At 37.2% G+C, this 12,943-nt stretch overlaps 1 protein-coding gene across 1 annotated transcript; it reads right to left on the minus strand.

Annotated features, from left to right (window-relative positions):
* Positions 1–235: 235 nt before the first annotated feature.
* On the minus strand, positions 236–10,604 carry LOC112514050 (transmembrane protein 50 homolog). Its single transcript, XM_025120355.1, has 4 exons — positions 10,275–10,604; positions 10,082–10,169; positions 588–740; positions 236–515 (listed from the first exon to the last, which is right to left on the minus strand). The coding sequence occupies exons 1-4, from the start codon at positions 10,405–10,407 to the stop codon at positions 482–484; spliced, it is 408 nt and encodes a 135-aa protein (XP_024976123.1). The 5' UTR covers positions 10,408–10,604; the 3' UTR covers positions 236–481.
* Between the last annotated feature and the right edge of the window lie 2,339 nt (positions 10,605–12,943).

Consider the following 12,943-nt stretch of genomic DNA (forward strand, 5'->3'; position numbering starts at 1 on the left):
TCAGTTACCAATGTCAGTAACTGATGATTACACAATTCGAACAATTGCCTCTCACCATTAAATAAGCATGACCAACAAGAAGGATGATAGAATCCAAGACCTTCCAGTTTATGAGACAAGTGAATAATTTGTCATCTTGAATGTTACTTTCTTGGTACAATAAAATACATATCCATCTACAAGTATAGCATGAACGATATGATTCATCTTATCATTTTTGGCACTCTAAGTTTAAAGTAAATCTCGATTGATTTCATATACAAAATCATGATACACCAAATCCGAGAGGGTACGATCACATTCACAAAGATAAAACGGTAATCAAAAAGATCATACACGATGAGTTAAAAAATGATTCAGTGAATTCTATTCCAATCCGACTCCAAATCCCCATAGGTGGATCATGAACATGGAACATATACAGGTGCAATTTAACAATATGATGATGAAAACCACAAATCATTCCAACTCTTGGCTCCTCTTACTCCGAGTGAGATGTCCAATAAACAAGCCCGCTGCATTCAACATCATCATCCGGATTTTCAATATTTTGCAAGAGAGATGTGTACAAAAAAATAAACACTTACCTGATTAACACAAGCACACACTGCAAAACACCAGCAGTTCCGGCCCAAGCTGAAGGGCCTTCTGGCACGAGTGCATCCTGTATCAACAACCCTACTGATGCTGCCAACGAGACAAAGGATACCACATAGGCCAAGAAAAGCCAAAGCTTCAACCTGCAAACATACGATATTTGTGACATCAAGCACATTGATGATAGATAGATAGAACACTTGGCTAGATTAAAATTTTAGAGGAAAGAAGATTTATAGCCCACATGTGATGTACAACTTTATCTTAAGGCCTCTTTCTTAGCAGCTTAATGAGACACACAACTTATTCGGTCAACTATACATTACTATTCAGTAGTGGCTTAAGGATATAGAAAGTGGCTTTATGTAGAAAGCCAAGTTTTTTCCAAACCTGCCCCTCCCAATTAAAATACATGCCCCTTCCATCTATGAAAAAGCCCTCCCAAACCAAAAACTACCCAATCTATACAGACTAATTAATCCATGTAGATAACTTTATCATACAGAACTTGATGGAAAACCAACCAAGCATAACAGCCAATCACGAACATGACATGAACATATTTGCATGGAATCATTAACAGGATCTTTCGGACAGCTACCAGTTCAATGTCTTATAGTGGTACATTTATCACACGCCACCTAGAAGCCACAGAGAGATGGGAAACATAGGAAGGATGTCAATGCAGACGTATCAAACCTGGAATGCATCAAGACCTATTTAATAGAACATTTAAACTTAGCTGAAACCAAAAAAGACTGAGGAAAATAATGCCACGCTGATAAGTTACCGAGAAAGTTCAAAATCAGCAACTTGAGTAAAGTTTAAATCAGAATATAGTAGAACAAGAAAACTGCTTGTGAGAATGATCGTCGGTTTTTACGCACCCAGTCAGGGCCTCAAGAGTTCTTGGGAGAGAAAAGTTTCAATGAACCTTGATAAACTCGATAGATTGATAACCTTCTGTTGTAATTGACAGGGTTAAATACACATTAATTTGAAACAGAAAACTACTTTCCAGCCCGTAACTCCAGACATGTCCTCATGGAATATGACCAACAATTTGACCTATTCTTTGGAAAGAACGGTCTTGCATATCAATCCATGAACTTGGGATTCACCCTGGGCACTCATGCAGACCTTCTTGGCGTATCAAGTGGCCATATTAACATATCAATGGGCAAAACTAGATGGGTACAACCAACTTTTCAATCTTAAATTGTATTTAAGAGATGGACGTTCAAGACTAATCCTCAGCCTATCGGTCTCCATGAAAATCATAGACAAGGTTTTGTTTAACTAAAGCTCCCACATATGCAATTGAAAATTAAATTTTTTAGATAAGGTTGAAAGTGGAGAATATTTTGTCAAGACACGTCTTAATCTTCTCAAGAGGAGCACAGGTGCCCCACTGGTAACACATAAGAAGTTCCTATCTGTTTGAATTAAAAGAAGAAGTTGGATTCATGTTTTTTTATTGGACAAATCATTGCAAAAATATAGGGGAAGTTAATAGGTACTACCCATAATAACGAACTTGCAAAACGGATCTCCGGTTAGAGACCAAAGATCTTGAGTGACAGATCCGGTGTGATTTATATGTTATGTATGGCCGTGCGTTTAGCCTATAATAGGGTAACAGAAGGGAAAAGAAATTCCTTACAATGTATGTGATTACTATTTTAAGGTTATGTATGCTGGCATAGTAACAAGCATTGACGTATTTACAGGCAAGAGATTTTTCCCACCAAGTACTTATCTTTATTGCTTTAATTATGAAAGAGCTCATGAGATATAATTTGGTATATGTTTTTTGTATGTCAATTCATCAGAACATACAAGATTGTGTTCCGGAGTTGGAAGTATGTAGAATCTTCAAAGGTCTACATCCAACAACATATAACACATTAGGTTATACAAAACCAAAATGATGCTGATAGAAAAGCTGAAATGCAGTAAGCATGTTAGGACAGGACGTGGTCAGAATATTATATTTTGTTATTTGGGATCAGGTTTATAGAAAGCCACCAAAGATAAAACTAGAAGGGGGATGAAGCTTTGGGGTCTTACCTGATCAGAAAACCATACCCAAGCCAAAAGGTAATTTATGTAAGATGACAATAACACTTGCTATGATTATGCTAGCCATTTTGTCAGGCCACCATACACATCATATATGACAGCTCACAGCTGCATAGCATGAGGGGCCACACATCAGGTATAGGGTTGGAAATGATGATCCTGGGAGAGTGATGGGATGACATCCAAGGGGAAGCCAAGGCAACACTAGTTGACAAAGATATTTTACAGGGTCTTGTTACTCTATATATTTCTTAAGGTTCATGGCCTTTGTTTGATGTAAATGTTCTTTGATAACCCAAGAATGGCCAACACTAAGGGCACATTAGCAGGGCCACCTTCTTTTAACCCTAGACACTTCCACAGTAACAGCGGTAAGGCTTTTGATAATGAACTCATAGCCATGACTAGAGACAATCATCAATAGAGTATGCCTACATCTGTAAGCCACCACCTTCAAGCACCACAAACAACTCCGTGACCTCGCTGCAAATACCCTTATGCCACCTCACTTGTCTCATGCTGAGCTGTGAGATTATTCTCATGTTACTTCCCCTTCATTTAGTTCATTCACATAATGTACGAAATCAATTTGGCACTCGGATCAAAGCCCTTCATAGTGAAAATTTTTCATGTGTCTACACGCCACAATAAAATGGCATTGTCGAACGCAATAAAATGCATTTATCAGATATTGCAAACCCTCTATTTGATTCATCATAACATTCCTCATTGATCTTAGGGGAATAGAGTTTTGGGGGCATGCTACCTTGTGAATCACATGCCCTCTACAGTTTTTACAAGGAAAGATTCCTCATCAAGTCCTTTTTCTTCGTATGCCATTTTTTCCAATTCCAGCAAAAAACCTTTGGTTGTATATGCTATATGCATAATGTTAGACTAACAATGACTAAACTTGACCCTTGTGCTATGAAAGTTTATTTGTTGGATGTTCTAGATCCCCTAAGGGATGTTGGTGTTATGATCCTTGTTAAAAGAACCTAGTCTAGATTGTATGTCTAGGCTAATGTCACTGTTCTTTCTTTAATCAGGTATCTATTTGAATCCTTTGGTCTGGATGTCTCTATACTTGCATATCCTAATATCTTGGTACATGTTTCTAATAACAATAGTGGTGATCCAAGGACTAATATGACTTCACATGGGCCTCCCCCTAGTCCACCTCTCCAAGGTAAATCAAAGACTATGATTCTCTCGTTTTTCGTAGCCTTCGGGAACTTTTGGAACGACCAAGAGTATTTGCAATTACTCCATGTTCTTCTGACCTCAACATAATAAAGTGATCATATGGTATTTTACGTTGATGATATTGTTATAACTAGTGATGATAAGAGGGAATAGTGACTCTTAGAACTTCATTTACAATGAATTTCAGACCAAGGTGATGTAATTGGATCAAGAATTACATCAGGGAACTCCTCAGTCGGATGTTTGCGTGCTGTATTTCCTTCCAGACAGGGAAATGCACTCCCAGAATTCAATTACAAATACATAGAATTTGAATATTCCGGACACACAGTCCTTTACTAATGTCTTTCACACCTCCACTACAATCTGTTACAAAGACACGGATCACCAACTAACTAAAAGATAGTAGACACACAACTAACTCATAGGAAAAGACTGAACTACCCTTTGTTCCTCCTAGAATAAGTATATTTAATCGCGTTTGCATCAATACCCCTCGCCACCTTGTCCTCAAGGTGAAAGTCGAAAAGCTTGGGTGTATTAGTTGGTAATCTTCCCAGATGCTACAAATGTTGACGACCCTTACCACTACACACTTCCAATTCTCCTCCGGCCTTAGTTCTGCAATTCAGCAAGGATTTAGGTGCCACTATCCAACTCTCCTTCAGTCAATTCGGAAGGAAGTTCTCCCACCATTAGACCTTCACCCAACGCCGGCCTGAGCTGAAAAACATGAAAAAGTGAGTGAATCTTCACTGAAGGTGGCAAATTCAATCTGTACGCTACTTTGCCCACCCTTTCCGTCACTTTGAATGGAGCATAGAATCATGCATAAAGTTTCTGATCGACTTGTGTTCGTAGTGGTCATTGTCTATATAGCTGCAATTTCATAAACATACGGTCACCCACGTCGAATTCTCTCTCTATTCTGTGCCTATCCGCTTGGTCTTTCATAAGCTTCTAGGCTTTCAGCAACTAACCTCAAGTCATCAAGGATCACATCTCTCTCCTTTAACATGTCTTCCACCGTTTGTAAGCTCTCCGACCCTTTCACAGCTGTTCAAGATCGCTAGAGGTTCTCTCCCATACAACACTTAAAAAGGGGAGCATTGCAACGATTAATGGAACATTGTCTTATAGGAGTGTTCGGCTCATCCCAACCACCGCTTCCATTTCTTGGGGTGTTCTGAAACAAAACACCTCAAAATTGCTCTAGGCAATGATTGACGACTTTGGATTAACCAACTGTTTGAGGATGATAGGCCATTAATATGCTAGCTTTGTCCCTAACAACACATACACTTCCTTCCAAAAACGACTAACAAAAATCTTGTCTCGATTTGATACAGTTACTTGCCGTACACCATGGAGTTTTACAATTTCCTTTGCTAAAATAGTAGCCACTCCTTGAGTGTCAAATGGCTGTTTTAAGGCCACAAAATGAGCATATTTGCTCAACCGATCCACCACCACCATGATCGCATCCATTTTATCCGATTTTGGTAATCCCTCGATGAAATCCATAGCGACTTCATACCGAACTTCCAACAGTAAAGGGAGAGGTTGTAACAACCCAGACGGAGACCCTCTTAAAACTTTGTTCGGTTGGCAACTTCACAACCTTTCACAACTCCTATATATCCTTACACATTCCCAACCAAAATAATTCAGCGGCTATGCCGAAATGTTCGATCAATACTTGCATGCCCGCCTACTGTAGAGGCATGAAATTCCTCTAATAACATCTTGAGGACGGATGATGACTTTGACAACACCAACTTGCCTTTGTAGTTTGAACTACAAAAAGGACTATCGTACCTCGAACCCTTTATGCACGGTACTTCCCTCCTCAAATTCGGACAAAATTTTGCCTAACACGACATCCCTTCGGATCTCAATTTTAAGTACGTCCCATTGCCTCCATTGCAGACCACCTATTACTGCCTCATTCAACTTCCATACTGGACAAAGCATCAACTGCTAGATTAATTATATTGCACACCTTGTACCCAATCACAACTCAAAATTTTTTCATCACCCGTTTTATGATATTGGTGATCTATGACTCTACTTAAGCCATGGTTTTAAAAATCGGTTGAGGTGTGCGCCTTGGGGCGCGGTGGCCCAATTTTTTTTGGGAGGCATCACCTCTCACCACGCTTTGTAGAGATGAGGCGGTGGGTGAGGCTGTGAGGCGGTAAACGTGTGAGAGGTGTACGACTTGTTTAAAGATAACAGTTCAGTGTTTGTTAGTGTTACAGGTAGTGTCAGACCAACAGCAGCCTCAGTCTCACAGTCTCACAATCCCAATTTGTTGTTAGTGGGAGTGTCAGACCAATAGTTTTTATGTGTACATAAGTCTCCCACTTTGAAGATCATTACATGTATTATATTCCTTACTTATCCATCTTACCACCGGTAGAGGCATCCAACATGGTGTATGTATGTATACCGGTGCAGTAAAGTCAAACATCATCAAAGCTATTTCTAAGGGCTATATTCTCCCTCTCTCATACAATCAGGAACATACATTATATATAACAACTTTTTTCTTCTCCCACTCGGTGCTAGAACCCAAAAGTTATATATATACATAATGCTTCTCCCACTCTGAAAGCACAAGGATTAAGCTTGCCTCACAAAAAAAAGTAGCATACAACAAAACATCAGCACCAAAGATACAAGGTGGAAGAAGAGTGATTGATCGTCACGTCTCTACATGTTCGTGCATGGCGGGCTACATAAAAAAAGGAATGATCTTTCCAAAAAAGATGCAAGGTGGAACCGGGAAATGACTCCATTAAAAAGATAAATTGGCATCCAAAACTATACAATGTAGCAACAATGTATGTTCCTTCGGTACACTTTACCAAAGAAAGCATCCTTAACTGTGTTGTTAATAGCAGTTATCGGTCCTATATAAAAGAACGGTGGTAAAATAGTGATGGTAAATTGCGGTTCCGAGAATAGCGGTGCAATTTACCGTTATTGTACCAATATTTGACGTAAAATAGCCATCGACGACACCTCCTCCAGCCTCCTCCCCACGAGTCTTAGCTCGTTTGTGAACATTTCCTATTTTGTTCGCCTGAAACTTGCTTAAGTTGATGTTTGATGTTGAAACTATATTTTTAATTAATGCATATAATATGGTAAGTTAGGTACGCATACATATACATTATATATATAAAATAATTATTATTATATGAACCCCTATTTTTGGACCGCGATAACCGCTATTTTGAATCTCAGTATTGACCGCTATTTTGTATTTTGACTATTCTAACATCATAGTCCCTAAGTATATGTTTTTCATGAACACTATAATGAGCATAAGAGCACAAGTAGCTTTCAGGGAAAAGGATGCACAACTTTCCACCAACACATTCTTCAACTTATAGACTCTGTAAAATTTGTCCAAATGCCAAAAATCATTACTTGTGCCAATTCTTCACAAAAGAGGCAAAGTAACAAAACACTTCTGCTATGATTAATGTTTATATGTTCTCCACCATTATTTCTTGATTTGACATTTACATCAAAATTAGCTTTTCTGTTAGTTATAATCCGATCTTTCACTTTGGCAACATTTATACTCCCAAACTAACCGTTTGAAGTTACTGATATACAAAAACTTCATCATTTTAGCCTTGGCATGTGATATTTCATCGCAGGAACATTTATTATATATTTATATTACCTTAATTAGCTCGGGCATATGCCTATCTTAAGTTACTGACCATATTTAAGGTACCATGACAACTATGGAAATACATATTTTGACTAGGATAAAAATACAAAGCATAGTAAATGAAGAAAACAAAAATCTAACTAAAGCTTGCCCTTGTGAAAGTGTGATGCCTAAAAGCCATAAAACACACATAATTTGATCCATAAACAATCTTAGAACTCTATTTGGGATGGGAATTACATGAATTCACAAAATCCTTACCCTCATACTACTAAAAATTTACCATGATCATGTAAAAGAACCTCATCTAAACATATATATTACAATAGGTTATCGATCAGTTTGTAAGTCTGTTTTAGGCAAGAGCCTTGGGAGAGAATTTGGCCTCGAGCCAGAAACCCTGTTGCAAACATCCAATTGATGTCTAATACAGTTCTTTATCCCTCAAATTAGTCCGGTGTTCATCACAATGTTTACTACAATGAAAATAGAAGCGTTGATCTACTATATTCATCATTTCATCTATAACTCAATTTACCTCCAACTCATATATTTGTGTTCTGTATTATGTAGGTTTTGCAACCCTTCTGTGAGAACTGCTTATGTTCAGCAGACCCCCAAACTCCCATTCCCACACCCCAAAGAAAAGCATAAAAATATCACCTTTCAAGTTATAATCATAACAAACAACTACAAGATAATACAATAGGACCAACAATAAAAATGGTACAGATTCTCTCCCAACCAGCCGTCGATGAAAGGTGGTATACACCATCAGACTCAAATAAATATGTTATTTGCATAAAAGTGTGTAACATACAGAAAATCTGGAACACTTTGATCCGTAATCACCACATAACACTATTAAAATATTGTTTAGTAGAATTGAAATTCATTTTGCAACAAAGATCTAAAAGATTGCATCATGAAAGATGCTATAAAAAATGAGCTTGTTGGACACTTGGACTATCTCGCTAGTCACAGAACAACCCTCCTAAGATATATGTAGGATCTCCCCTCTAGCCCTTTAAAGAGAATAAGGAGCTTGACAAATTCTAACCCAATATCAAAGCCAGCGTCTAGCACCCTAGGGGCTCGATACTCGTCTACACCCAATCTAGTCTGGCCTTCGCTGAAGGGGCATGTTGCGATCCCTAGTGTGTATGCGTCTATATATATAATATTATATAAGGAGGTTCAAGAGAGATCCAAGAAAAAGAAGAGCAAGAGAACCCTTTCTCAATAGTTGGATTTAAAAAATATATGCCCTAAATTTGACTGTAACCACCCCTATATTGATATAGTAGAAGTTTACATGCATAATATGGCCCAGATAGTAGAAGTTTACATGCATAATATGGTTCAGACACTGAATCGGAGAACTCGAACCTCCAATCCTGTTTTATGTTTCGTTTCATTCTTTGTCCCTCTAAATTTTATTATATGGTTCTTTGTGGTTTTGAGAGAGCCAGAGTGATTAGTTTGTAATTATTTTTATGTAGGATTCTGGTGTATTAGTAGGGTTCAACATTTATCTCGCATTTTAATATGTTTATTAGTTAATCTTTTAGGTGTACGTATGCAATAACGAATTGTAAACTTGAATTTTATAAGTTTTTAAGAACATGAGGTAAATGTTTTACAATATAGTAACCATACTAGAATGAATATACACTCATATGAATATATTCATGGTTGACTTTGAAGATTTGGTTTAAAAGTTGGATAAAATTATTGATAAGGTGTCAAACAAAAAGAATAAAATACTCATTTTTCTATAATTTGTATATAATAAAATTAATTATATTAAAGATAAATTTGATTTAAAAATGAGGCAAGTCTATGGAGTTTCCAAAACTTGATCCATTAGCTTGAGAAGGGTAACATGGGTTTCCGAAAACCCTTCTAGGCCCCGCACCTGGGCTTGTGCAAAAGTTTGAGGAAAAAGGAAGACAGAAGGGAGGAGGGAAAAAAAGGAGGATGAAAGGAAGGAAAAGAGAAAAAAAAAAGGTAAGAAAGAGATGGAGTTTGTAAGTTTGTAAAGTCAGCCGTAGAAAAAGAAAGGCAACTAATGAAATAGGTATAATGGAACATGTAAAAAGTAAGGAAACAGCATCCCTCCATCTATGGCATCGGCTGCCGTTTGGTTTATTTTGGTTCGGTTCGGTTCGGTTCGGGTTCCTACAATCGACTCTACTACCCTAGTCATACTCACAGAGAGAGTATATTCATGCTTAAAGAATTGAAAAAAAAAATCAAAATCCACACTTAAGTTGGGGCAAAAACAAAAAATAGTGAAATTACCAAACAGACAAAATCAGTAATTAGTAGTTACATGGATTGAATAATAGGAGATAATATAGAGAAGCATAAATGTTTCTTTGCAACCCTTGATTACAAGTAAAGGGGTCGTACATTAAGAGAACTTAGCAAAATCTACACTTTTATGCTATTTGATGAGAACCGAATTGACAAATTAATGCACTAAACATCAAAACTTCATACCTCCATTCGCCCTCTTCATAGGGGGAGTAGTCGATGTCCTCTCTTCTAACACAATTAAACATCAAAGCAGCCAAAGATGCAAATATTCCTACAAGTAAAAGACCATATCCCCAAAACAAATCAAACTAAGTTAACATATCAGACTAAAACATCAATCAAGAAAAACCTAACAAGAGAGAGAGAGAGAGATAACCAGGAAGATAGTGGAGAAACGAGATTTTAACAGAACTGCAAACGACAGCGTCGACCCAAAACCACCAGCCGGCTCCAAAAACGGCGCCGGCAACGCCTGGCCCGAATATTCCCCACAATTCAGATAAATCCATGGATTGATTCCGCTCCGCCTTGTTGGGTTTCGCAGATGCGTGCTATCACAACTTTCTACAATTGAAAACAACACAAGAAACTGTGGGAAAGGTTTATGAATCAGCTGACGACAATCATCAATGGATCGATCAATATCTGAATCAACGGTGCTGCGCTGTAACTTTACTAGCACATGACTATTTAAATTAGATGCAAAATACAAAACTTACAAACGGGGTGATGCCTAATACGCTTGTGGACCTGTTCAAGGCCAAGGTCAGGTTACGTATTCACAAAGAATGGATCAATTATTGATTTCCTTTGTGTTACGTGGCATAATTTCCTGTTTGATGAAATAAAAAAATCTTATTTTTTCGTTTTGTCTCATGTCATATTAAATGTGAAAAATGAGACGAATGTCATGTATTGTTTGGTAGAGTCTCATGTATCAAATGCAACCTTAGGATACCAACTAACTTTAGCCGGTATCAAACCTTTTTGGTTGGTATATATTGGTACGGTTTTGTACTAACATCGCACCAGTAAAAAGTTATACATTTATTTTAAATTGATGTGTTTGGGTAAAAAAATCGCACCATGATCGACGAGGAAAATTATCACGATAAGACCTTTGCACGTTGATCATCAAGGCGGCTAAGATATCCACGACAAACGACCGTCAATGGTTGACATCAGCGACATAACATTTTCTTTAACTTACCTCGATGTTGGTCATGAATTATATGAGTTATAGATTCAATTATGATAATAGAAATCTAGAGTCAAAAAGATCAAGCACACAATATGTCATGTATTTCACTTGGAGAAAGTATTACACCTTGGTTTACACACGCTTAAGAGATTATCTATGAGTAATGGGTTTAAAGACAAATTAGGACCAACAAGTTCAGTCGTTAAACATAACAAGTCTAAGGACTGGACGAAAGATATCAAGATTATGATCCCTATGGAGCTTGTATCGAATCTACATCTCCGACTGACTTCAGTGTTTGAGGATGGCGCTAGTATTCGCTAAGGAAGTCTTATGGTGTTATCTAATCATCTCGAGTTTATGGCCCTATCATGCCATGATGAGATTGGTTGCAATGGTATTAAGATAAGGTTATTCGTATGCCACCATGATTCCCTTTAAGAGTTTAGTATCGAATTCTAACCTAGCATTGGTACCCGTTGCATATGTTGAGCTAGTAAGACCAGAAGGACGCACGTTCTAGAAAATAAGTAACAAAAGCTATTTATACTAAGGGTAGTCACAAGGTGACTTCTCATGATATTTACAATATAAACATATTAATCTTGAATACACCAATTAAGCCCAACAATCTCCCCTTTTGGATTCAAGCACGAACTTCAGTTTTCTTCCGTAACCCAAAGTAAGATTCAAACCTTCTGATTGCATTATGGAAATCAAATTTGTCTTGAATTGTGTCCACAACTCCTTCAATCAGACTTCTACCTTTTTATCCATCTTCTCTTTTTCTCTCTTTAGCATCAGCATCAAGCTTTTTACTCAGCTTCTATCGGATCAGCTTTAATGTACCATTAGAATACTTTTGAATTTCATTGAACCTCATAAAGCATTTATTTGATTTGGCATTCTGATAAACAACTCCAAATTCGGGTTCCTCAAATATGATCATGATCGGTAAACTATCAACATCTTGAAGACTTTGGTCTGGTTTGAATCAAATTTATCCTCCGTTGATTAGTCTCACAACCAATTTGAAACTTTGTGATATATGAGTACTTGACTTGTCTTCTCATGAATCTTTTAACATCATTAAGTGCAAGTATCACATCTTGAGGTCTGATAGTTCTTCTTCTGAACTCATGATATATAACTTCAAGATCATCTAATTTTAAGTTAGAGAAGTTAGGTTCAGAGAATAACCACTCTTTCCCATCTTGTCTCACAACCTTGAACATTGGATTCCACAATCTGACAGATTTCCTTGCATACACTTCTTTGATTGACACACAATCCTACGCTTAAGGTTTGTGTTCACTATATGCTTTGCTTGAACCTGAGCTTTCAACATATAAATGTATTCAAAGATGAAATCTTGATTGAACTTTGAAATTCCTAACACTTTCGCCAGATCTTACTATTTGATCTCTTTCACAAAAATCTTTCTTTCATCGTCTTCAAGAAAAGCAACTTTAATATCAGTTCGTTCTCATTTGATAGCTTGTTGACTTTCTACAACAGCAGTACCAGACTTTTCTGCCTTTGAAGGCTTATATTACAGTTTTACCACTGAAGGCTCAGACTATTGTTGTACTCTTGAAAACTCAGGTTGCTCAACAACTGTATCCGAAATGTCAAAATCATCAAAATCATTATCAGAAAAGGATATTAACTCTTGAACTTATTCTTTGATTTTCAATTATAGCACTTTCTACTTCATCTGGTTTGGAATCAATGTAAATCATTTCAACAAACATCTTATTCACCTTTTTCAGCTCAGATTCTCTTGCTTCAGAATCCTTAGGCTTTTCAACCCTTGGATCAACTTCACCATGTAAGACCATCTG

Source organism: Cynara cardunculus (genome assembly GCF_001531365.2).
Source record: "Cynara cardunculus var. scolymus isolate 2C chromosome LG 6, CcrdV1, whole genome shotgun sequence".
Lineage (NCBI taxonomy): Eukaryota > Viridiplantae > Streptophyta > Magnoliopsida > Asterales > Asteraceae > Cynara > Cynara cardunculus.

Excerpts from the sequence above, each read along its gene's own strand:
- LOC112514050 (XM_025120355.1), bottom strand. The coding sequence starts at position 10,407 with ATGGATTTATCTGAATTGTGGGGAATATTCGGGCCAGGCGTTGCCGGC. Across the intron at positions 741-10,081 it reads TATGAAGAGGGCGAATGGAG|GTTGAAGCTTTGGCTTTTCT; the intron begins GTATGAAGTTTT and ends GTATGTTTGCAG. Across the intron at positions 516-587 it reads TGTGTGCTTGTGTTAATCAG|CGGGCTTGTTTATTGGACAT; the intron begins GTAAGTGTTTAT and ends TGTTGAATGCAG.